This window comes from Hibiscus syriacus, unplaced genomic scaffold (assembly GCF_006381635.1).
Source record: "Hibiscus syriacus cultivar Baekdansim isolate YM2019G1 unplaced genomic scaffold, ASM638163v2 tig00111769_pilon, whole genome shotgun sequence".
NCBI classification, from domain to species: Eukaryota; Viridiplantae; Streptophyta; class Magnoliopsida; order Malvales; family Malvaceae; genus Hibiscus; species Hibiscus syriacus.
The window spans coordinates 1,943,731-1,969,159 of record NW_024063172.1 but is presented as its reverse complement, the minus strand read 5'-3'; the positions used below and the strand labels follow the sequence as shown (position 1 = coordinate 1,969,159).

General features: G+C 37.6%; 5 protein-coding genes across 7 annotated transcripts; 3 read left to right on the top strand and 2 right to left on the bottom strand.

The window, feature by feature from the left end:
• The first annotated feature begins 1,211 nt into the window (after positions 1–1,211).
• LOC120169506 (stress-response A/B barrel domain-containing protein HS1-like) lies at positions 1,212–2,496 on the top strand. The gene is made up of 2 exons (XM_039177636.1): positions 1,212–1,495; positions 2,305–2,496. The coding sequence occupies exons 1-2, from the start codon at positions 1,356–1,358 to the stop codon at positions 2,492–2,494; spliced, it is 330 nt and encodes a 109-aa protein (XP_039033567.1). The 5' UTR covers positions 1,212–1,355; the 3' UTR covers positions 2,495–2,496.
• Positions 2,497–2,881: 385 nt separating this feature from the next.
• On the bottom strand, positions 2,882–9,514 carry LOC120169667 (nuclear pore complex protein NUP96-like). Of its 2 annotated transcripts, none has more exons than XM_039177780.1 (7): positions 9,251–9,514; positions 6,159–8,779; positions 5,440–5,563; positions 4,546–4,694; positions 3,701–3,798; positions 3,004–3,251; positions 2,882–2,972 (listed from the first exon to the last, which is right to left on the bottom strand). In XM_039177780.1, exons 1-6 carry the CDS (start codon positions 9,264–9,266, stop codon positions 3,056–3,058), a joined length of 3,204 nt encoding a protein of 1,067 aa, XP_039033711.1. In that variant the 5' UTR covers positions 9,267–9,514; the 3' UTR covers positions 2,882–2,972; positions 3,004–3,055. The 2 variants fall into 2 exon arrangements, with proteins under 2 accessions (XP_039033711.1, XP_039033712.1); XM_039177781.1 differs by having other exon boundaries at positions 6,159–8,767.
• Positions 9,458–13,563, top strand: LOC120169847 (ATPase 9, plasma membrane-type-like). The gene is made up of 8 exons (XM_039177932.1): positions 9,458–9,523; positions 11,118–11,287; positions 11,448–11,571; positions 11,654–11,968; positions 12,177–12,707; positions 12,801–12,923; positions 13,030–13,134; positions 13,216–13,563. The coding sequence occupies exons 1-8, from the start codon at positions 9,458–9,460 to the stop codon at positions 13,561–13,563; spliced, it is 1,782 nt and encodes a 593-aa protein (XP_039033863.1).
• Positions 13,564–13,617: 54 nt separating this feature from the next.
• On the top strand, positions 13,618–25,298 carry LOC120169541 (glyceraldehyde-3-phosphate dehydrogenase A, chloroplastic-like). Of its 2 annotated transcripts, none has more exons than XM_039177661.1 (5): positions 13,618–14,112; positions 14,189–14,239; positions 24,021–24,328; positions 24,409–24,653; positions 24,731–25,298. In XM_039177661.1, exons 1-5 carry the CDS (start codon positions 13,651–13,653, stop codon positions 25,231–25,233), a joined length of 1,569 nt encoding a protein of 522 aa, XP_039033592.1. In that variant the 5' UTR covers positions 13,618–13,650; the 3' UTR covers positions 25,234–25,298. The 2 variants fall into 2 exon arrangements, with proteins under 2 accessions (XP_039033592.1, XP_039033593.1); XM_039177662.1 differs by lacking the exons at positions 13,618–14,112; positions 14,189–14,239 and adding exons at positions 23,575–23,698; positions 23,776–23,898.
• On the bottom strand, positions 20,456–21,517 carry LOC120169542 (pentatricopeptide repeat-containing protein At5g16860-like). The gene is made up of 2 exons (XM_039177663.1): positions 21,141–21,517; positions 20,456–20,779 (listed from the first exon to the last, which is right to left on the bottom strand). The coding sequence occupies exons 1-2, from the start codon at positions 21,262–21,264 to the stop codon at positions 20,673–20,675; spliced, it is 231 nt and encodes a 76-aa protein (XP_039033594.1). The 5' UTR covers positions 21,265–21,517; the 3' UTR covers positions 20,456–20,672.
• Positions 25,299–25,429: the final 131 nt, after the last annotated feature.

The window sequence follows — 25,429 nt, the reverse complement described above, 5'->3', positions numbered from 1 at the left end:
AAATAGAAAGCCGTGAAGGTAAAAAATAGAACCAGTTACAAACAAGCAAAGGCTGTAAAGACATCCAAGCGAGCAGCCAAAATGGTAAGAAGGCGAAGAGAGCAAAGCAAGTAGCTGATTAAACATCATTTAACAGTTCCGGAAATGCCTGCCCGAGTTTTGTGAGAATGAAAGGGCAGTGTGTTGCTTTATTGCAAGGAGTATGCTTGTTCAACCCTGTGTTTATTACACTCGACTTTAATTCCGAATCCGGGGTTACCTTGTACCGCATCTGGCTGCTGCAGCTGTTTGCCGGTGGGAATTTTGAAGGATGGTATTTGATTTGCTAGTTCTATTTATAAGTTTTAAAGCACTAAACAAGTACATATCCTATGCTTGGCCCAGTTGCTGCTACTCCCGATCACGTACTTTCGATACCTTAGCCATCTAGTCTGCATTAGTCAAGAATCAAGATGTTGAATAATGGAAAATTTAGAGCTCAGAATATTGAAATCATTATTTCAATGCAAATATAATACCATAATATTAGTAATGATGTATTTATTAATTTTAAGGATTATTATTAGGCGAACTTGCACCATAATTTTTTTCTTCACAAGTGAGATTAAAATGATATGTCCTTTTTTACATCTTTTAACTTTTAAATTTACAATGACATTTGTCATGATTTTATTATTTGCGAAAAAAGTTCTGATTTGCAAAAAGAAATTTGCATATTTTTTATACAACTAAAAGTTTAGGATAGGGTGGCTCCCTTAGTTCAGGTAAGTATACTTAAGATTCAATTGAGATTTACATATAAATTTACAGATTGTTTATCAAGAGTGACGATGGTAGAATTTAAGTTTAGCTTTACAAACTCAAATTCTTGAATCCCAACTACTATCAACACTTGATGACAAATAAATTTGCATATGATACGGTGTGAACAGAGTTTTGAAATCTAATTAACCAAGCCTTTCTGTATATATATTCTTAACTCATGTATTTGATCTTTATGTAATAACTTTTAATTTTTATTTAATAATGAAAAACACTTTTAAATTAATGAACTAAGATCAGAATCAATCAAGACTTCATTTAGTGTAACCAGTATTAAAATGAAAAAAAAACCCCAACAATTTAATACAACCCTCTCATAAACCCAACATGTTTTTATAACCAAAAAAAGGGCTTAAAAGTGTGTTTTGTTAGGCCTGAAAGTTTTTGTTTGACCTATGAAGCGAAATGATGGTGACGAATAGTTGATCTGCACGACCTCCCCCATATGCTGCGTTGGGAGACGTGAAACCACAACCATAAACTGATTAGATACAAAGAGAGCCAACCAACCAACACCAGAACCAAGAAAAAAAATGGAGGAAGCAAAAGGAGTTGTGAAGCACATATTGTTGGCAAAGTTCAAAGATGACATTACACCTGAGAAGATTGAAGAACTCGCCAATGGCTATGCCAATCTTGTTAACCTCATTGAACCCATGAAAGCTTTCCACTGGTACGCTCCGCTAATGCTATCCCTTTTCACTCACTGGGTTTCTTTTTCATTTGATACCCATCATATCTTTTATTGTTAATTTTAAATCTGGGTTTTGTTATAGATAAGTTTCAGATCCACTGCAGCCATAAATGGTTTTACTTTGGATCTTAGTCCCTTGAAACCCCTTGCCAGAACTTCTTGTTTTAGCCCTTCACTAGTTGTAATTGATATGATCCAGAGGCTTAGGGGCGCTTATTGAGTAAGTCGAGCATGAGTTGAGTGGTGATTGACTCGTGCTCATTAATAAAATTTGTTGCTCCTTAAGTTCACCAGAGTTTTATTAAACTCTTAAAAAGTTTGTTGCCCAACTCTTTGCTAGTTTGCTAGTTAATCTCACAGGAATTTTTTTCTTTTTAAAACTATATGTAAAATCTACTTTATGTTGTTGTTTATTAGAAAATTAATAAATCAATAGTAATAATTAATTAGTAATTCATTATCTTTCTTATTATCTATTAGTAAATTAGTCATTATTAATTAGACTCTCTTTTTTAAGGTAACTACTTAAAATTATAAAAGATTAGCGAATTGCTCGCGAATTAATTGAGTCGAGTTAGACCTTGCTCAACTCAATTTGTTAAGATCTCAAGTCGAGTCAATCAGAATAGAGTGTCGACTGAATTTTGACCAAGTTAAATTCGAACAACTCACAAGCTGCCCAATTCATTAAGCACCACTACATAAGACTTGAATCTTCATGTGTTGATTTTACAAACAATAAAATAGTGGTTGGCGTGGTGCTAAAACAATCATTTCCACTGAAACAGGGGCAAGGATGTTAGTATTGAGAACATGCATCAAGGTTTCACTCATGTGTTTAAATCTACATTTGAGAGTACCGAAGGGGTTGCAGAATACATAGCTCACCCTGCTCATGTGGAATTTGCAAACTTGTTCCTGCCCACCTTGGACAAGGTCATTGTATTTGACTACAAGCCCACTATTGTTCGTTTCTAAGTTGAAAAACATAAAGATTATTGTCTGAATTTGGTATTGCAGTGTTGTTTCTGAATCTGGTTCTTTTTTATGTTTCTGGTATCATGTCTGGTTCTGATGAATTTTTCTTTTCTTGATCAAAATGTCTGGTTCTGTTGAATAAGAGAGACATATGGAAAGCTTATATGAAATGCATATCAATTTAGGCTGGTTTTCTGTTCCAAAAGCACATGATTCCTGTTGCAATCATCTTTCGATGCTTACAGTTGATTCACCGAAGCAATAGGAAGCTCGAGTTCGAGCTCGGCCTTTACACCAAGTTTCCACTTCTATCTATTTACATCAACGATAAGTAATATGAACAAAGTGTAATGTAGAAATGTGTCAAAATCTATATAATGTGAACTGTTTGGTTGTGTAATTATATCTATTAACTTGACAATTATGAATTTTGGAGTTTGGTACGAAATTAAGGTTAGAGTTTACAACATCAAGCTCCCAACCCAACCCAACCCAAACTAACCTAACACCAACCCAAAATCACCATCCAAGCAACAATAGGAACGGGGTTAGTTACACAAACTAACTCAACACTTCTGAAAGACTGCAAGTGAAAACTGCAACAGCATCCTGTAAATGAGTTGAACGAAGGTCTTCCGGGATGGGAGCGCTGAAGACGGTGTCATAGCAGCTTAATTGGTCATCACGTGTTTGACTTCCACTAGTATCAGAAAGCAGCAAATTGCATATCTCTTCCGCCATCTTTGAATAAACCACCCTACACCATAGTTTCACAGAAACATGCATCCAATCACTACAGACGAAGACCCGAGTATAAAATGTATAAAATGTATCGATATAGTAAACCATAAAAAATAAGGATACAGAACTGTTCCATGATGATACAAAAGATGATTATCTGGAACATGACATTAATAGGCACGTAAAAGGGGGGGGGGCTATTAACTGATTTAAGGTTTGTAATAAAATCAAGGGAAATTTAGATTTTGAAAAAAAAACAGAGAAGAAAAGGGAATTGGGATTTCAACATTAAAAATGAATAACTCCAAGGTGACAGAAACCAAGCTAGTCATTTGATATAAGCAGGCACATAGAACAACGATCAATGGCACAACTAAGCAGTTGATTCAACGGGGAATTGGAATTTTAACTAAGCTAGTCATTTGATATATTAACACTCATAAGGAGAGATACCAACATAAATACCTCGCATCAACATGTAACTTGCCACCCCAAACTGCTGAAGACTCATTCAAACGGCCAAGAAAGTCCCTACAAGCTGCATTTCTGCTGTCGAGGGAATCCTGAAAAATTCACCAACATTCACTTGTAAAAGGAAATACAAAAATCAAGTGTGCTGATATCTCACAAATTTGGTTCAACAACCCAAGGGTGCAATTGCTTAATCTATTACAAATCTAATAGGAAGATGCAGGAGAAAAAACAAAAAAATGTAAGAGAAACATTCACAAGAAAATGGCAATATTATATCCCCGCCAGTTCCAAATGCTGAAAAATAGTAACTCATGATTTAATCACAGACAAAATTATTACCAATATTTTCTTGCCTAAGCTTTAAACTTTTCCGCCATCATTTATATTGACAGAATTAATATCTCGTATGCAACTTTCAATCAAATCCTTCCAAAAGAATTAAAGGTAAAAGAGTTAAATGAGCTGCAGCCATTAATCACAATTCATCTCCCCGAAACACACCATGCAGTAGTACCACCACCATTCCATTCACGCAAATGAAGGTAATGCCTCTGGGAACAAGGCTTTAACTTGGCAGATCCATTCTTTTTATTAAGGGATAAATTGGACGACAGGGTCATGCATATTAGACATGCTACACTTTGCTTGAAGTGGCCAACCCATTAAGATGAACCCAAAGTTTAGTAAGAAAAACATGATTCAAGCTAAGGATAACATTCAGCACAACCCCATGACCGGGAAGCGGTGTTGACTAATATATGAAGCATCCAACAAGCTATATAGTTTATATTCAGATCCAGATTCTATGGCCATAATAAATTGCATGAGTTTCTTACCAATTCAGCCATAGTATTGTTATCCTCCTGTAATGAACTTCTTAGCACATAGAATGAAATATAAATTCCAGCTCCCAAATCCCAATTTTCGATTTCTGACTTGTGGTTCTCCATGGATGTTGCAATCCTCCATACCTCTGGGTCATTGGCTGCATCGAACAAAAAAACATAAGATGTGGATAAACTATATCAATAAATATTTGACTCATCAATTCTTCAGTGACCCAAATTGTGCATTAAATTCTTCAATCCAGCAAAGGTTTTAGAAACAAACGACTAAAATTGGCACTAAGAGTTGGTAGTAATTAGCATGTATAATATACATGACTCTGAGTAACTCTCAAAATAGTAAGAGTATAGCGAGTCACTCGCCTCCCACGTGATAAGACACATCCATGCATGGACATGGGATTCTGTGCTATAATATATTAATATGAACAGAAAATTCATAGAATGAATTACTAAACCCCCTTGATTGTATAACTTAATCAGAATTCTCATGTTTTTCAAGAATAAGCTATTTTCCCCCTCAAACATCATTTTACTATCTAAACTTTCTTTTAGTAAACATTTTACGACACTAAATGGAAACTTTTAGAGGCGGGAAAGAGGTAAATATAGTCTGTATATATAGAGAGAGAAAGATTCCTAGGTGATTCCTTCTTGCTATGAAATATTGTGTTTCAACATATCCATAATATACATAAAATTCCTTTGAGGTCTAAACCAAATAATCATGCTTTTCTTTTTAATGTTTTTTACTGGGGAAAAGGAAAGGGGAGACTTGATTTTGATTTCAAGTCACATCCATAAGGCAGTAGAAAAGAAAAACATAACAGGATAACATAACTCACAAGGCATATATGGATTACTTAATTTGCAATAAGATCATACCAGACAAGAACAATGCATGAGCAACTGAAGTCATGAAAATAGAATGAGCCTTTTGCCAATTTTCACATTCCAGAAAGTGCTCAAGAGCCCTTGGCAAATCCCCATGGTAATTGAAATAAACAGCCTGCATCATACAAGGAAAATTTTCCAAGTTGGAAAACAACACTCGAGTTCCAAAGAACCTTTCAAAGCTCGATCCCTCTCTCTCTCATATCATACATCCACATCTAGACCCAGATGCATAGACGAGCATGCAGCAGGAAAAAAAACCAAATTGCTAGTTATTTAAAAGGAGTTAATAAAAGAAAAAATGATATTTAAAGAATGCACTCAACATTTCTGAGCTCTAAATAACCTCCTCCTCCTCTCTCTCATCATGCATCCACACAAGGACACAGATACAGATAAAAGCATAGAGCAGGACAATTGAGATGACTAGTAATTCTAAAAGGTGTTCATCTTCAAAAAGGAAGAAGTAAGAAGAAAGAAAAGAAAGGATGAGATTCAAAGATCACATCCAATCAGGATGCTGCCACTCTGCCACTATGCAATGAATCTAAATTAATGATGGATCTAACCCGAATAGAGCACCTAATCTACCAGCAAAGCTCCAAATGTTAGCATAGAATACCACCCAGGCTAGACCGACAAGAAGTAAAATACAAAGGCTTGAGATGAACAAAGTTAGAACAAATCATCTAAGAAAACCAATAACACACCATAGATTCATGCAGCCATTGCAATGGAATTCCCAAATCCTCGATAAATTGTCGCTGTGATTCTTGTGAACTCCATGATTCACAATATTGGAACAAAATTTCCCTGATAAGAATTGCTTGAAGGTAAGGATAATCATCACGGTAGGGCATGTGAAGGGCTACATAGATAGCCCAATGACACTGCTCCTGACATAGTAACTGGGATATAAGTCCCATGTCAAGAGCTTGAAGATCATTAGAATTGAAAGCACCAACAGCTTCCAAGATAGCCCGCTGATGCCATATCATATGATAGTCAAGTGGATCATGTGTTGAAGAGAAGGTGCTAAACATTGTTTTCAGAGAGCATAATTGACTCTCTTCACTGGCATGCAGAAGCATCAGATAGTATGAAAGATCAAATCTTTCCACTCTGCTCAAATTTGCTTTCTCTTCAACTGATCCTTCATCAATATAAATTGGAACGGGAAATGGAGCTTTTCCATCATCAAGAAGGTGCTGATAAGTTCGAAAAACAACAGGCAATGCAGTATCTGAAGGTAGGTGAAACCACATTAACAATCCTAAGAATCTCTTCCAGTCAATGTTAATACCACGCAAAGCACCATGAATATTACCAGCAAGCAACTCATAAAGCCGAATCCTTTCCTTCTCAATGAATTTGAAGTCCAGACCATTACGTCTCCACATATCAAGCTGTCTTGCAACATCAGATCGATTAACTGTTGATCCGCCAGCCTGGCTCAGTAAACAAGCCAGTCTAACATCTCCTTTAGAAGCTGCCAGCTCCACAGCTGCATCAAGTTGTCGCCCAGTCAAGAGAAAGAATAAGTGTTCCAAGTAACCTGAATCATTCACTGATCTTACTTCTTCTTGTACACGATGACATACGCTTTCTTGCAGCCAACAACTAAACTGAGCCCTTCTAATAAGAGAAAGTGCTTCCAAGTCAACTTCTGGAGGACCTTCCTTGATATCCTGCATCATATCTTCTTCAATATCAGCAGCCATGGATTTCAGTTGACCAGTATTTTCCCTTTCTGAAAAAAGAACTTTTATCAGTTCCCAGACCATCACTTGATGCATCAAAACCAACCGAGCAGAAGAAGATAAACCAGGAACATCCAACTGCCTCTCAATAATGTCTATATAGCTCCTACAAATGTCAGAAAGCTCTAAGCGATTAGAAACAACCTTCAGAAGTTTCAATTGAAAGGATCCAACTTCCACTGCTTTTTCTTCATAATTTATAGCTTTGTGAAGATTCAATGGAGCATCAAAAGCAAAGTCAACAAGTTCTTTCTTTACTTTACTATTTTCATCTCTAACGACTTTATCAATTGCCACTCTTTCTACATTGATTACAGAAGATAATACTCTCTGGGCATCATTACTACCTACAGGTGCACCAGAGTGAACAAGAATGCCACCTGGGCCCCAACCTACACGAAATGATCTACCCATGAACAATGCTGCATCAACTATATTGTGAGAATGGCTTCCAGTGACCGGTGTCTCTTGTTTGATGTCCAGCTTGAAACCTTCCCTTTTAGCGGTCTTTAGTGGCAAACCCTTATTTTCTTGTGTCATCAGAACAGTTCTAGATGAGCTTGAATCAAAAGCACCAGAATTATACTCAAGTAAAGCAACAGGGGTTTTCCGCACAACAGGTGGGCTAGACTTATTGGCCGTCCTCGGGTTAGAGTTATTCAAAGAGGACTTTATATATTCTTTCGCAAATCCTTGTTTCCGATTAGAACCTGTCCTTCTAAAATCCTCAAGCTCCTCTTCTTCCTCGGAAGGAAACATCAACATTCTCATTTCTTTCATCTTCACAGGGTCCAGCCCGAGATGTGCAGGAAGAGAATGAGAAAGCAATGATCCATTACTATCCAATTGCATATCTTCATCAATCTCAGGATTCCCACCATCACCAATTATCCCAGGATCTTGCACAGCTCCTGTTGCATCATCCATAATAATATCTTCCTCGTCATCTTCACTCAACCCAAATCTACTGAAATGGTCAACCAAGAATTTCCATTCACCATTTGTCGTGTCAAATGCAACGAATTGTGCCCCTTGACTCTTCATGCTCTGTCTTAATTTCTTAACAATACCATCTACTTCCTGCTTACCCAAGTCTAAATTTTTAATTTGAAGTCTCAAAGTTACCTCAGCAGTCTTGTTAATCCCTTGACCAACCATGGGCTTGTTGCTTTCATCTTCATATACAATCACCTCATGCCTATGGAATTTCACAATTTGATCTAAATCCAACCCTCTTACATCAGTTTTCCCAAAGAATTTTACACACCCATATCCAAATCTTCCAACCACAAAATCCGGAACTCGGCTGCAATAACCAGGATAGAAGAGTTCCATTCTCACCATATCTTTCAAGCAAGGTTCCATATAATAATCAGGGGAATGTAAACTAGGTAAAAATTCTTCTATCCTTCTCAGAACATATGGAAAAAAATCAGAAACTGAAGATATCCTTCTCTTCTTGTATAGTGATGTAACCTGTAAATCACAATTTTCTGTGTTGAGATCTCTCCCACTCCTACAATTTTCACTTACAGTACCACGAGCTTCACACAAAGTCCCTGCAGATACAACTCAGATATAGAGTAAATTCACATAAATTAACTTGCAACTCTAATTAGCTAAAAGTTATCAACAAAAAAAAAGAAGCAAACAAATGCAATAAAACCATTCTAAAATTACTAATCCACGTAGAACAAACACAAGCATAAGCACACACTGATAACACGCATTTTCAGCTCTCCAATTTCTTCCAAAAAAAAAATCAAAATCATCAAACTTCGCAGATCTATGATTAATTCCTACATAAAACCTTTAAACCAACAAAAACTGGGTATCAAACAGACAAGACCTAGAAACTAAATAGCTCATTGAAAACTCAATAACACCAAAAAAATAGAAAGAAAAAAAACCTTGAACTCTAGAAACCAAACGAAAACAAAGTATTTTCATCTAAAGTGCAGGAATTCGATTTGGACTAATCCCAAATTCAAAACCCAGATACATTGTGAAAAGAAAAGAAAAGAAAAGGAGAGGGAAATTACCTGAAGCGGAAGCCATAACTGCAGAGTGAGGGTTTATTGAGGGGTTTTGGGTTCAGCAGCAGTAATAAATCCTTGGGAGTTCAATCTCCTGAAGGAGAAGGTAGTGAAGCAAATGAAGAGAATGAGAAGTAGAAGGAGATCGAAGAGAGAGAATAATGGGAGGGAAAGGAAGTGTTCTGGTGTTTTAAGAATTTAGAGAGTGAAGCAATGGGGGCTCAGGGTTTCGGGTTTCCGAATTCTGATTCCATAGCAAACCAAAGTGACAATGACAGGGTTTGGTCCATGAGTCTTTATGTTGGACCGGGTCGATAAATTTTCTCTCTTTATTTGTGGTTTGATTATTCTTTTTGTTTATTTTTCTAAAATTGGATCAAAATGATATTATTTTTTATCTTATTAATTTTTCCTATTTTGAACCATTAAATTGAACATTCATATGAATATTCGATCTGCGTTCGTAAATAGTTTTTTTATGATGTTTAAATTTGACTTATGTTTATCGGTAATCTTTAAATAGTTTGATTCATTATTATGGTTCATTTACCGATGCAATCAAATTTTTTCGTATATATTTTTTATGTGAGTTTTTTGCCGATTTTTTTTATATTTTCCTTGTATTATCTTTATATTATCTTAAGTTACTAATTACTTATGATATTAATTTTGTGTTTAATTTATTATTATAATTGTAAACTAATATTATAATTTTAAAGATTTTTTCTTTCGTTGCTTTTACTTAAAAGTAGTTTTTTCTTTTTTTCTCTTATTTTATTTTTAAAATATACCAGTATTTTTAAATATTAGACCTTTCAACACATCTATAAATAATGATTAAATCATATCGTAGAATATAAATTAAAATGGTATTCTTTATATATTTACAAATATTTTAAGATTTTATCATTTATAGATACCTTTTTATAGACTGGAACTCACATTTTCATACATAGAGACAAAATTAAGAGTAAATATGAGTGATGCATCCCCTACCATATATAATTAGGGTAAATTATGTGTTTAGTATCTAAACTATAAATTTTGATATATTTTAATACTTAAACTTTTAATTATTTTTAAAATCATACCTAAAGTTTAGTTTTTATTTTATTTTATTATCCCTCCTTTAAAATCTTTAGTTTTTGTTTTATTTTAATACTCCGTTCAAAATTTAACGTTAAGTTTTGAAAAAATAGAAAGTTTAGGTACTAAAACGGACCAAAACTGATAGTTTAGGTACTAAACGCATTAAATTTTTAACAACGGGTACTAAAATGATATGAAAGTTAAACGTTAGGTAAGATTTAAAACAAATTAAAATTTTAGATACTAAAACGAACAAAAACTATTAGTTTAGCTACTAAATACATAGTTTTACTCATATAATTATGACCCTATTCACACACCAGGTAGATTAATTGATATTGGTTTTTGGATAATAACTGTATTAAAGTTGTTGATGTACAACATTAGAGACACTATCAATTGACATTCATACACTATGTTCTACATCATTGATAAAATTTATTTAATTTTTTTAATTTGTTGACGATAAATACATACGCATGTATGTATGTATGTATGTATGTATGTATGTATGTATGTATGTGTGTATGTGTGTATGTATGTGTGTATGTGTGTATGTATGTGTGTATGTATGTGTGTATGTGTGTATGTATGTGTGTATGTGTGTATGTATGTGTGTATGTATGTATGCGTGTATGTATGTATGCGTGTATGTATGTATGTATGTATGTATGTATGTATGTATGTATGTATGTATGTATGTATGTATGTATGTATGTATGTATGTATGTATGTATGTATGTATGTATGTATGTATGTATTTGATATGCGTGTTGCATTGCAGGAGCGGATTCCTGTTGAAGAAATGTTTCAAAAGTTGAAATGCAGCAGGGATGGTCTATCGAGCGAGGAAGGCGAAAAGAGGCTTCATATCTTTGGTCCGAACAAGCTTGAAGGGAAGCAGGAAAGCAAGCTTTTGAAGTTCTTGGGATTTATGTGGAATCCCTGTCATGGGTGATGGAGATTGCAGCAATTATGGCCATTGCTTTGGCTAATGGAGGAGTATATATATTCATCTCTCTTTTTTCTTTTTCTCTCCTGTTCTTCAATTAATAGACTTGTGGAATCTCTAATTCCATGAATCGAATTCACGGCAAGCCCCCGGATTGGCAAGACTTCATCGGTATCGTGGAGTTGCTGTTTATCAACTCCATGAGGCCACGATTAGCTTCATCGGAGAGAACAATGTCGGCAATGCTGCTGCAGCTCTTATGGCTGGTCTTGCCCCTAAGACCAAGGTGTTTATGACTTGTTTCGGATGTTTGTTAATGACGGTGATCGATATCTCTAACCCTTTGTGGCATGTTTGAATGATTGAAGGTCCTAAGGGATGGGAAGTGGAGCGAGCAAGAAGCTTCAATCTTGGTACCTGGAGACATCATCAGCATTAAGTTGGGAGATATTGTCCCTGCAGATGCACGTCTCCTTGAAGGTGATTCACTCAAGATCGATCGATCTCCCCTTAACGGCGAGTCTTTGCCTGTAAACAAGAATGCAGGGAACGAGGTATTCTCCGGTTCTACTGTCAAGCAAGGTGAGATTGAGGTTGTTGTTATCGCGACCGGCGTGCACACCTTATTTGGAAAAGCAACTCATCTCGTTGACAGCACCAACAACGTAGGGCACTTCCAGCAGGTAATTACTATACTTCTGTACTCTTGTCTGATAGCATGTGTGGATATGAGTATTGAGATATGACCCTCAAAGGGACATTCCAATTATATACATGGAAAAAAACTTTAAAATACTCGTGTCCGACATATATTCGTTTCTCGTACGAACACCCGAGTATGAGTAACATAGATTATACCTGATGTGGACCGAATGGTGATTATTTCTTTAGGTGTTGACAGCAATTGGAAACTTCTGTATATGTTCGATCGCGGTAGGGATGCTTATTGAGATAGTGGTGATGTATCCGATACAACACCGCAAGTACAGAGATGGGACCGATAATCTCTTGGTGATTCTCATTGGGGGGATTCCGATTGCCATGCCGACAGTTTTATCTGTGACTATGGCCATTGGATATCACCGGCTTTCGCAACAAGGAGCTATCACAAAGAGAATGACGGCTATTGAAGAAATGGCTGGAATGGATGTACTCTGCAATGATAAAACTGGGACACTAACTCTCAAAAAGCTTACCGTAGACAAGTCCTTAATTGAGGTTGGTCCTAGAATTGAAGTTGAAACTAATTATGGATCAATGATGCATTTAATCTCATCCCGGAACCGTCCTGTGACATTTCAGGTGTTTGCGAGAAATGTCAACAAGGACATGGTTCTTCTACTCGCCGCAAGGGCTTCGAGGGTCGAGAATCAAGATGCTGTCGATACATGTATTGTTGGAATGCTAGGTGACCACAAGGAGGTTAGTGAAGATTGACAAAAAAGAACCCCTTTCATTATGCTTTCACTCTTCAGTCTTTAATGTCGGAGAATGATCACTTTCATTGATTTGCAGGCTAGAGCAGGTGCTACTGAGGTACATTTCTTTCCCTTTAACCCGGTAGACAAGCGTACAGCCATGACATATATTCAGCCTGATGGTAGTTGGCATCAAGCCAGCAAAGGTGCTCCAGAGCAGGTAAACGGATTGACTTGCATTGTACCAATGCTTTTCTTATCATATCAGGGATTTTAAATTACGGTCACGATTGTAACTTGGTGTTAATACTTGACATCTTGACTAGATTATCGATCTATGCAATCTGCGAGGTGGTGCAAGGAAGAAAGCTCATGAAATCATCTCTACATTTGCTGACCAAGGGCTTCGATCTCTTGCTGTTGCTAGACAAGTAATGTTTTGTGTTTCTTTCTCCGGAACATAATTTGTATAAACGAAAGGTTATTATAAGATGAATATTTTGATATTGTAGACTGTTAAAGAGAAAAGCAAGGATGCCCTGGGAGAACCTTGGGAATTTGTGGGTATATTGCCAGTGTTTGATCCTCCGAGGCATGATAGTGCAGAGACATTTCGTCGGGCTCTGAATCTGAATCTCGGTGTCAATGTCAAGATGATCGCTGGTGATCAACTAGCCATCGGAAAAGAAAACGGTCGCAGGCTCGGCATGGGAACAAACATGTATCCATCATCTGCTCTCCTTGGTCAAAATAAGGGCGACACAATCTATACAATTGGCGCCGATGACCTTATTGAGAAGGCTGATGGCTTTGAAGGCGTTTTCCCTGGTAAGCTCAATAGCAATATTATTTCGGTATAGTTTGACACTCTTTGAATAACAGTCAGTATTTTCCTAATTTAGAGTACAATTGTTAGGAGGCTACAAGCAAGGAAACATATTTGTGGCATGACAGGAGATGGTGTGAATGATGCACCGGCACTTAAGAAGGCAGACATCGGCATTGCAGTGGATGATGCAACCGATACTGCTCGAAGTGCATCAGATATAGTACTAACAGAACCGGGACTGAGTGTCATTGTGAGTGTTGTTATAACAAGTAGAGCCATTTTTCAGAGAATGAAAAACTATACCACCTACGCTGTCTCCATTACAATCAGAATCGTGTTGGGTTTCATGCTGCTCGCACTTATTTGGAAGTTCAATTTCTCGCCTTTCATGGTTTTGATCATCGCCATACTCAATGACGGAACCATTATGACCATTTCCAAGGACAGAGTGAAGCCATCTCCCATGTCTGACTCATGGAAGCTCAAGGAGATTTTTGCCACCGGCATCGTCCTTGGTACCTATCTTGCTGTCATGACCGTCATTTTCTTCTGGGTGGCTAACAACACCAACTTCTTTTCGGTAAGAAAAAAATTTAACACTCTTTATGTTCTTAAAACCACAACAGGAGACTTCTAAAAGATGGTATTAATTGCAGGATAAGTTTGGAGTAAGATCCATTAGGCACAATCAAGATGAACTTACTGCTGTTGTATACCTTCAAGTCAGCACAGTGAGTCAGGCACTCATTTTTGTCACTTGTTCTCGGAGTTGGTCTTTCATTGAACGTCCCGGTCTCCTGCTCGTGGTTGCCTTTATTTTGGCACAACTCGTAAGTTAAAATATAAAAAAAAAACAGCTTCAGTTGGCTAGAATATAATGTAGTGTTCTTGAGTTGTTATAAAGTTTTCTGTTTTGGATTCAACATTATAGGTAGCTACACTGCTTGCTGTTTACGCAAACTGGGGATTTGCAAGAATCAAAGGCATTGGCCGGGGTTGGGCTGGCGTTATCTGGCTCAACAATCTAGTCTTTTACTTCCCACTTGATGTACTCAAGTTCAGAATTCGCTACTCTTCGATCTGAAAGGCTTGGAACAATTTACTTGAAAATAAGGTATCTAATCACTTCTTTCGGTATTAACTTGTTATGTAAGTAATCACGATAAACACAATACCATCAAATGACATTGATGTTGTTCGTACGTTCAATTCATAGACTGCCTTCACAACAAAGAATGATTGTGGAAAATGAGAGAGGGAAGCACAGTGGGCTTTAGCTCAACGCACCCTTCATGGCTTGACACCGCTGGACCTCACAAACAAGGAGAGCGACCACAAAGAACTATCAGAGATTGCGGAACAAGCCAGGAAGCGTGCTGAAGTTGCAAGGTGATACATAAATAAAATCCTTTGTCATCTGAAACCAATGATCTTATCTAAAGCCTCGTGTGTCTTATCAGATTGAGGGAACTTCATACGCTCAAAGGACATGTCGAATCCGTAGTTAAGCTCAAAGGACTGGATATCAACACCATCCAACAACACTACACGATTTGAGGAGGGAAACTGGTGGAACTGGGGGGGTTTCTTGTAACGCCATAAGACAAGGGTTCTGAAACCAGGCAACCATCCTATTATGATACTGTTTTGTAGTAGGTTTAAGGCATGGTAATGGAATAATGTTTTGAATAGTCCAACATCAGAGATTGTTGTATAGCTAACTCAGACAATCCTTGGCCGGAAATATGGCAAGATTTTCGTTACACGGTTCGGTTTTTTCTCTTCAAAATCTTTTGTACCTGCAAGATTGTTGTACTTTTTCACATGCATTACAATGAATTAATGCTGGTCTCTAAAGTGAGAGAAGCTTTACTCTCATGTAAACCTGTCTTCCAAAAAAGTAAAACAGATTAGGATGATAGACATTTGAAAAGTTAATAACCACACCCGTTCCGAGTCCATAGCAGAAAATAACAGTATATGAATCTAAATATTAGCTAAATCTGTAATATCTGATTCTATTAAAAAATCTAATAACTGCAATCATCCAAATCCGCATCTACAAGAGTATGATACATTATCAATTGAATTTGTTAAGCTAGCCTCAAACATGGAGAATGGAAGCATACATAACATAGTGTAGGAATTATAGAAATATATGATTATGTAAATATCCTTTAATTAAGGGATTCTGTAAATATTCTACAATCTCTTATTTTAAGGGATCATATCTCTTAGGATTAGTATTTTTCATTTCTTAGAGTTTCTTACTTTAGAGAGATGATTTGTATATAAATATGTAATATGTCCTATTGAAAAGAATAAGAAATTACAGAGAATTACTCTGATTTCTACATGGTATCAGCTTAGGTTACGGTTTCTTTCCAACCTAGATGATGTCCACAACTTCTTCTCTTACTCCGGAGATCACTTCAAATCCATAAAAATTTTCTGGTTTTGCTGCTCAATCAGAAGATAATCTGGTCATGAAAGAACCAGAAGGTAGACCTCATGCTACAGTTTTTTTCTCCTCCCAGTCGTCCCCTAATTGGATCCTCGATTCTAGTGCTACGGATCATATGACTGGTAATAAGGATTTGTTTTGCAATTTTTTTCCAAACTTTGGTAAAGCTGTCAAAACGGCTGATGGTTCTTTGTGCAAAATAGAAGGACATGGCACTGTTATTCTCAATGACCAGATTGTACTTAAAAATGTCCTCTTCGTACCAAATCTGGCTTGCAATCTCGTTTCCGTTAGTAAACTTTCCATCGACTTGCACTGCTCTGCAATTTTTAATGATGTTGATTGTACTTTGCAGGCATTGAACTCGAAGAAGATGATTGGTAAGGCCAGCTTGCAGAATGGTCTCTACATTCTTCCTGCCTCTACTAAAACCGAAATCTCGAAATCTTTCACCGCTTTAGAAAAAGTTGATAATGTTATGTTATGGCACTATCATTTAGGTCATCCTAGTTTTCACTATCTTGCAAAAGTTTTTCCTGCTCTATTCATTCATAAAAGGCCAAATTCTTTTTCTTGCAAAGTTTGCTCTCTTGCCAAACATACTAAATCAACTTATTCTCCTTCTACATATAAGCCTTCTCACCCTTTTGCTTTGATTCACAGTGATATTTGGGGTCCTTCTCGGGTGAAGAATGCTAATAATTGTAAGTGGTTTATCACTTGCATTGATGATCACAGTAGGATAACTTGGACTTATTTGCTAAAAGATAAATCTGAAACTGCTGGTATTTTTACCCAATTTTATAACATGGTTCTCACTCAATTTGGGTCTAAAATTCAGTTCTTTAAATATGATAATGGCAGTGAATTTTTTGCTAAGTCTTTGAGTGCGTTTTTTAGGGAAAAGGGCATAGTTCAGATTAGTTCTTGTGTTGACACCCCACAACAAAACGGTACTGCCGAAAGAAAAAATAGACACCTCCTTGAAGTTACTCGTTCTCTTCTATTTACCACTAATGTTCCAAAATATTTGTGGAGGGAAGCCTTATTAACTGCCACATATTTAATCAATCGAATGTCTAGTAAGGTTTTACAATTTCAAACACCTCAATCTATATTTTTGCAATATTTTCCCCATTTTAAACCTATCTCCTCCATTCTTCCACTTAAAATATTTGGTTGTACTGTTTTTATCCAAAACATTGCTCCTAATAAGTCCAAGTTAGATCCTAAATCATTAAAGTGTGTACTGGTTGGGTATTCTTCACTTAAGAAGGGTTATAAATGCTATTATCCTCATTCAAAACGATTTTTTACCACTATGGATATAACATTTTATGAGCAAGATCCCTATTCCACTCAGGCTGAAATTCAGGGGGAGACATGGAAGGATTTTCAGCCACATCAGGTATCTCCTCCTACTCTTCATTCTCAACCTTCAGAATTGCCACCAATTTTGTCCTTACCTACAAATTTGTCACCTGTAACTACTCCCATTGATCCACCGGTAGTACCTATCACTACTTCACCCATACACACTTTAAATACCCTTCCTGAAAATACACCTACTTTCATTCAAAATATTCCACAAACAACACCAATCAAACAACTCCGTTTCTATACAAGGAAAAGAAAACATATTCCTGAAGTTGTTTTGCAATCTGATGCTTGTCGAGAATTGGATTTGGGTTCAGCTGCCGAAATAGAAGAAGAAATCAGTAAGTCAACTTCCCCTACTCTAGATGACTTCCCTATTGCTATTAGAAAAGGGGTTAGACAGTGCACCAAGCATCCTATTGAAAAATTTGATGGTTATAATTCATTGATGACGTCTTTTCAAGCATTTACAGCAAACTTGGATAAAGAACAGGTTCCCACAAGCATAGCTGAAGCTCTAAAGGATTCAAAATGGAGACGAGTTGTTGAAGAGGAAATTTGTGCACTGGAGAAAAATGCTACTTGGACTGTTACGGACCTTCCTCAAGGAAAAAAGTTGTTGGCTGTAAATGGATCTTTACTGTAAAGTATAACTCAAATGGTAGCATCCAACGATACAAAGCGAGACTAGTGACCAGAGGCTTTACACAAACATATGGGATAGATTTCACAGAAACTTTTGCACATGTGGCGAAGCTAAATACTGTTCGAGTACTCCTAAGTTTGGCTGTAAATTGCGATTGGAAATTACACCAACTTGCTGTAAAAAAACGCTTTTCTTAATAGCAAGCTAGAAGAAGAAGTCTATATGAAGTTGCCACCTGGCTTAAAGTCTGTTGAAGGAAGTAACAAGGTGTGCAAGCTCAACAAGTCTCTATACGGGTTAAAACAATCACCCAGAGCTTGGTTCGAGAGGTTCACTAAAGTCATCCTAAAAAACGGCTACAAGCAATCCCTTGCCGATCATACTCTTTTCATCAAGGTAACGTCTACAAATAAGAAAGCTATCCTTATTGTGTACGTGGACGACATAATTCTTACAGGAGATGATGAAGAAGAGATTTGTAATTTGAAGAAGTTGTTAAATAAGGAATTCGAAACCAAGGACTTGGGAAAGCTAAGGTATTTCCTAGGAATTGAGGTGGCAAGGTCAAAAGAAGGACTTGTGATCAACCAAAGAAAATATATACTTGATTTACTCAAAGAAATTGGTTTTCTTGGTTGTAAGCCGAATGATACACCAATGGAGGAAAGCTTGAAATTTAACAAAGAATATGGGTTCTTGGTAGACAAGGAGAAAATTCAAAGATTAGTTGGGAAACTAATTTATTTATCCTTGACAAGGCCAGATATAGCATTTCCTGTAAATGTGATAAGTCAACACATGACTAATCTTACTGAAGAGCATATGGTAGCAGCAAATAGAATTCTCAAGTACTTAAAGAAAACTCCAGGACACGGTTTAATGTTTAAGAAAACACAAGACAGAACTGTTAAGATCTTTACAGATTCTAGTTGGGTCGGAGACCTTACTGAAAGGAGATCCACTAGTGGCTACTGCACCTTTGTTTGGGGAAACCTTACAACTTGGAGAAGTAAGAAACAATCTGTCGTTTCAAGAAGTAGTGTTGAAGCTGAATTCAGAGCACTAGCATTGGGAATATGCGAAGGAATTTGGCTACTTAAACTACTGAAAGAACTTGTCACTAATCAAGAGGATCACTTTGAAGTTTTGTGTGATAATCAATATGCTATTCAAATTGCCAAGAACCCAGTTCAACATGATCGGACAAAACATGTTGAGATTGATTGGCATTTTATTGTTGATCAAGTTAACAAAAAGACAACCACACTTTCATACATTCCTTCAGAAGAACAAGTTGCAGACATTCTTACTAAGGCTTTGTCAAAGCATGTTTTCAATAAATTCCTATTCAAGCTGGGATTATATAATGTATATTCTCCAGCTTGAGGGGGAGTGTTGGAATTATAGAAATATATGATTATGTAAATATCCTTTAATTAAGGGATTCTATAAATATTCTACAATCCCTTATTTTAAGGTATCATATCTCCTAGGATTAGTATTTTTCCTTTCTTAGAGTTTCCTACTTTAGAGATGATTTGTATATAAATATGTAATTTGTCCTATTAAAAAGAATAAGAAATTACAGAGAATTACTCTGATTTCTACACATAGCTAGGAGCTTACTGAAAAGGAATTGTTCCTAATATCATTCTTTTCTATATAGAAAGAATCAGAGATTGTTCCGTCCTGTATTTCTCTATACAAAACGAATCGTACGTCTTAGTCAGTCAAGTTTGTGTTGCTATAGAAACATCTTTTCCACGTATTTCTTCTTCAAAGTTATTTGAGAACAAGTTCAACATCAGAAGCCTTGTATGTGTTAATGTTATGTTAGTTGAATCTAAACATATTAGGCTACCCTTTGCAGTCAATACCAGGAGCAGATTTACTCCATCATTGTGCGACCATCCTATCTGATGTACCTCTTCAAGTGCCAAAATTTTGTAACTTGCTTCGCCGTCAGTAATTTTGTATCATCAGTAGCCTCTGCATGAGCAGGCTCCATTCTTGAAATGATGGAAGCGAATTGAGTCCCTTAATATGATTTCATTATCAATGTTCATGGATATGTAAGTAATGGCATTATGGCAATCACCACAGACACGCAAGTTCTTGGTGACATGGATAGGCGCCCCAGGAGTAGAGACTAAAATGCCATAAGCTAGAGCTAACTTCTCACTATGTTCAGTAAGAAGATCACCTTTCTCTTCTTCGTCCACATCATGAAGTGCACAGTTCGTCTCAGGAACATACTCAATTTCCTTAATGCGTTGAATTAAGTCCACAAGAAGCTCATATATTTGTTCAAATTGTGGATGAGACCTGTCACCTACATAGAAGGTAGCAGTGCCTTTCTTTCCTTGAACCCAGTTGCAACCCGGTCTCTTTTTAACCCCTGAATATTTCATCAAAGATCAGACCCTGGCAACATCTCTCCAACACCTAGCATTAGCATATATGTTTGAAAGCAATGTATATGACCCATCGTTCTCTGAACCAAGTTCCCGAAGCTTGGCTGCAGCATATTCCCCAAATTCCACATTTCCGTGGATCCTACAACCACTAAGTAATGCAATCCATACAATTGCAGTTGGCTCCATGGGCATGTCTTTAATAAGTTTCAGAGCTTGATCAAACCGACCAGCACGGCCTAAGAGATCAACCATACAAGCATAATGTTCCAATCCAGAGATAACATCGTACTCGCTATGCATGCTTTCAAAGAATCTGATTCCCTGATCAACCATTCCTGAATGGCTGCAGACATACAGTAAAACAAGAAAGGTAATACCATCAGGAACAAAACCTGCTTCTCTCATATCATCCAAAACCTTGATAGCTTCTTCCCCAAAGCCATGCATGCCATAACCAGTTAGTAAGGATGTCCAAGAAACTGAATTTCTGTGCTGCATATTGTTAAACACAACTCTAGCAGCATGTATGTCACCAGATTTGGAATACATGTCAAGGAGACAATTTTCCATAAACAACATTACAGATTCGTATCGATTGCGTAATATGTAAGCATGGATCTGTTTACCAAACCTTAAGGCAGCCAAATGTGCACAAGCCATCAAGGCACAACATATGGTAAAAGTATTTGGCTTCATAGACTTACCATCTTGGAGCATTTCAGGGAAAAGCTTCAGTGCATCATTAGCTTCTCCATGCTGCGCATATCCACCAATCATGACAGTCCAAGTCACAACATTCCTATTACTTGGTACAACCAAATCAAACATGAATCAAGCTACGTTTGTACTTTTGCACTTCGCGTACATGTCAATTAGACCATTAATCACCATGAGGTCTTCTCCTGGATCATCCCAATCATAGTTCAAAACACTTTTGATGGCATAACCGTGAATTTCCTTCCCCAGAATTAATGCTGCAATAGTAGCACAGCCTGAAAGAACGGACACAAGGGTGACAACATTAGGTTCGGAACCACAAAATTGCATTTCCCTGAATACACTCAATGCTTCATAACCGTGACCCTTTTGAGCATAGCCTGCAATCACAGAACTCCAAGTCACAACATCCAACTAATTTTCTCTTCTCTCATCTTCTCAAACAAACCCAGAGCCTCCTCAAACCTACCAGCCTGAGAATACCCAGTAACCATTGCATTCCAAGAAACAGCATCCTTCACTTTCATCCTTTCGAAAACCTTATTTTCCTGCTCAATCATCCCGAATTTTGCATGCATATCCATCAAAGCAGTACCAACAAAAACATCCTCGAATAAACCTCTCCTCACTGCAAAACCATGCAGTTACATACCATGTAAAGACGTGCCCAGAGATCCACAAACAGGTAGCACATTGACAAGGCTAACAACATCCGGGCTGATTTCCAGATCAGAAGCCATTCTTCGAAACAACTTCACCGCACTCTTCGCATCCCTGCTTTGCATATACGCAGCCACGATAGAATTCCATGAGATAATATCACATATCCCTCTATAACGCATTTCCTCGAACACCTGTCGCGCGTCGTCCAACTCACCACAACGAGTGTACATCGCCACGATAGCATTACAAACAAAGACATTCGAGTCCAACCCTAGGGTAGAGATAACCCCATGAACAGCTGATCCACTTCGGAAGGACGGAAGCACGCCACAGGCCTTGAGGACAAAAGGGAAGGTGTAATGGTCAGGAGCGAACCGGTGTCTCAGCATCCTACGGAAGAGAGAAAGGACGTCACAGTAGAACCGAGGTGAAGGAAGCGTCGGATAAGAGTGTTCCAGCAGAAGACAACAGAGGTAGAAGAGGGAAAGCGTTCGAGAATGGAGATGGAATAAGAAGGGGCGTCGTGAGTGAGGTAAGCGCAAACGAGGCGGGTAGTGAAATCTCGGTAGAGGCCTTGGACGAGTAGCTGTTGATGGATGAGTTTGGCTTGGGCAAGAGAGCTGCATTTCTGGAGGAGTGTAGCGGTAATAGTGGTCACTGAGATTTGATCACGATCAACGGCGGAAGAGAAGAGGGCACCACTGGGCCTGGGTTTGGGTTGAAAAAGAAACTTGAGTTTGGTGTACGGAAAAAGGAGCGGAGCATGCTCGGCTCGACCCGATGGGATGAAATATGGAGTGGAAGGTTGATGATAGATGCAGAGAAGAAGCATATGAGACGAAGCTGATGCAACAAACTTCAAAGTGTTGCTCTGCCTCAAAATGGCGCTAATCGTTGCTATAAGAACAGATGTAAAATGTCTCTATTTGAGTCGACATCTAGGCTATTTGAGTGGCCCAATTTCTCTATGCTCAAGTTGATGGCTCTGCAAATGGGTTTTATCGTTTTCCCTCCATCAAGCTGAAGCTATATTTTCCATCACTCCAAACATACATGCTTTATTTATTTATTATTAATATCATTAAAAAGATTCTGTTAATTATTTAATCCCGTTTATAAAATTAAAAAATATATAATAATAAAATCAACTTCAATATTTACACAATAATCATTTTAGCTCTTATTAAAAGAAACATTTTAGCTCTTAACATTTTAATTTTTTTATTAAAGTAGACTCTATTAAATGAGAATCATTAATTAACTAATAATTGATCACATTACGAGGAATTTTCACATGTATTTAGTTTATGTATAATATGTATTACATCATTCAAAGTGATGATGTGATATATACTATGTCACTTAAACTAATAGTGTGATAAGTAACATATCACCCGATCTTATTATATTACATATACCATGTTTTGTCACAAATTAAGCACATGTAATATCTTAGTTGACACGTTCATAAACCATATCTTATGATAAATGAACTTTTTGGGAAAAAAAATGAAAATTTTCATTAGATATATTTTTAATAAATAAAAGAAATATTATTTGAGAAAAAAAAGCATGATTTTTTAACCACAAGAGAAGCTCAAACCATTAATGAGGGAATAATATAATATCATGGATGGGTGGTATGTGTTGATGGGGAAATATATGTATGGATCGTGCAGAGACACAAATGGAAACACTCAAAACAACCAAACATTGAAGAAGAGGCTATCATTCGCTATCCTATCCGAAATATCATCCTCTCATTCCCGATTCTACCCTCACTGCCTCTCTTCTACTTATTCATACTAAAGCCTCTGTACTCACCACCACAATACCACAAATGGCCTCGGCTACTGTGTCTGTAGCCAAACCACTTGTTCAGGTTCAGTTTCATTGTTCTTACTACTCGACTGATGCATTTTCATGCTGCCTAAACCGATAGTTCTTTGTGTCTTTCAGGCAAAAGGAAAGGGTCTTGCTTTTTCAGAATTCTCCGGCCTACACAACTCTGCCGGTAGCCTTCCCTTTGCCCGGAAATCCACCGATGATTTCGTTTCACTCATTGCTTTTCAGACATCCGCTGTGAGTTCATTTCTCTCTTCTCCAACTTATATATATATATATATATATGATGCATGTGAGTAAATAACTGTATATGAATTAAGGCCTCTCTGGTTAAATTTTCTTATTTGAGTGTTATGTAGTTGGGAAGCAATAATGGCGGATACAGGAAAGGGGTAGCAGAGGCAAAACTAAAGGTGGCGATAAACGGGTTCGGTAGGATTGGAAGGAACTTCTTGAGGTGCTGGCACGGCCGTAAGGACTCTCCCCTTGATGTCATTGCCATCAATGACACTGGTGGTGTTAAGCAGGCTTCTCACCTTCTCAAATATGACTCGACTCTTGGCATCTTTGATGCTGATGTCCAGCCTGTTGGCACCGATGGCATCTCTGTCGATGGCAAGGTTATCAAGGTTGTTTCCGACCGTAACCCTGTCAACCTCCCATGGGGGTAAGAGTTTCTGTGTTCGTATTTTCGTGTAAAGTAGCTATTTTACGCTTTCATTCACGCTGATAATGTTGATATTGTAGGGAATTGGGAATCGACATCGTGATTGAAGGAACTGGAGTGTTCGTCGATAGAGACGGTGCAGGTAAGCACATTCAAGCAGGAGCCAAGAAAGTGCTGATTACTGCCCCAGGCAAGGGTGACATTCCTACATATGTTGTTGGAGTTAACGCTGATACCTACAACCCAGATGAGCCCATTATCAGCAATGCTTCTTGCACCACCAACTGCCTTGCTCCTTTCGTCAAGGTTCTGGACCAAAAGTTTGGTAATTCCTTTCAACTATGTGCCTACTATGAGAACAAACGTTTTCCGACATGCAATACTAAGTAATATGTATGACAGGTATCATCAAGGGTACCATGACTACAACTCACTCATACACCGGTGACCAGAGGTTGCTTGACGCTAGCCACCGTGACCTTAGGCGTGCACGAGCTGCAGCTCTCAACATCGTCCCAACTTCAACTGGTGCAGCAAAGGCTGTGGCCCTTGTACTCCCTACTCTCAAAGGCAAACTCAACGGTATCGCATTGCGTGTACCAACACCAAATGTGTCGGTGGTTGACCTTGTTGTCCAGGTTTCGAAGAAGACCTTTGCTGAGGAGGTGAATGCTGCTTTCAAAGAGAGTGCAGAGAACGAGCTGAAGGGTATTCTTTCAGTATGTGAGGAACCCCTTGTTTCGGTCGACTTCAGGTGCTCTGATGTGTCCTCCACCATCGATGCATCACTCACCATGGTCATGGGAGATGACATGGTTAAGGTGATTGCTTGGTACGACAACGAGTGGGGCTACTCTCAAAGGGTTGTCGATTTGGCTGACATTGTTGCCAATAACTGGAAGTGATTTCAATGCTATTATATATGCTCGTAATAATGCGACCGATGGTTGATTTTTGCAGGCTCACCTCATTTATTATTTTGGTTTCCAAAATTTCTCCTTTTGTCAAGGCTGTAATGTAATGTTGGATACAATCATCCTCGAATATGTTTATGCGATAAAATTCTTACCTTTTTCATTCATGTTCAAGGCCCTTACCTGT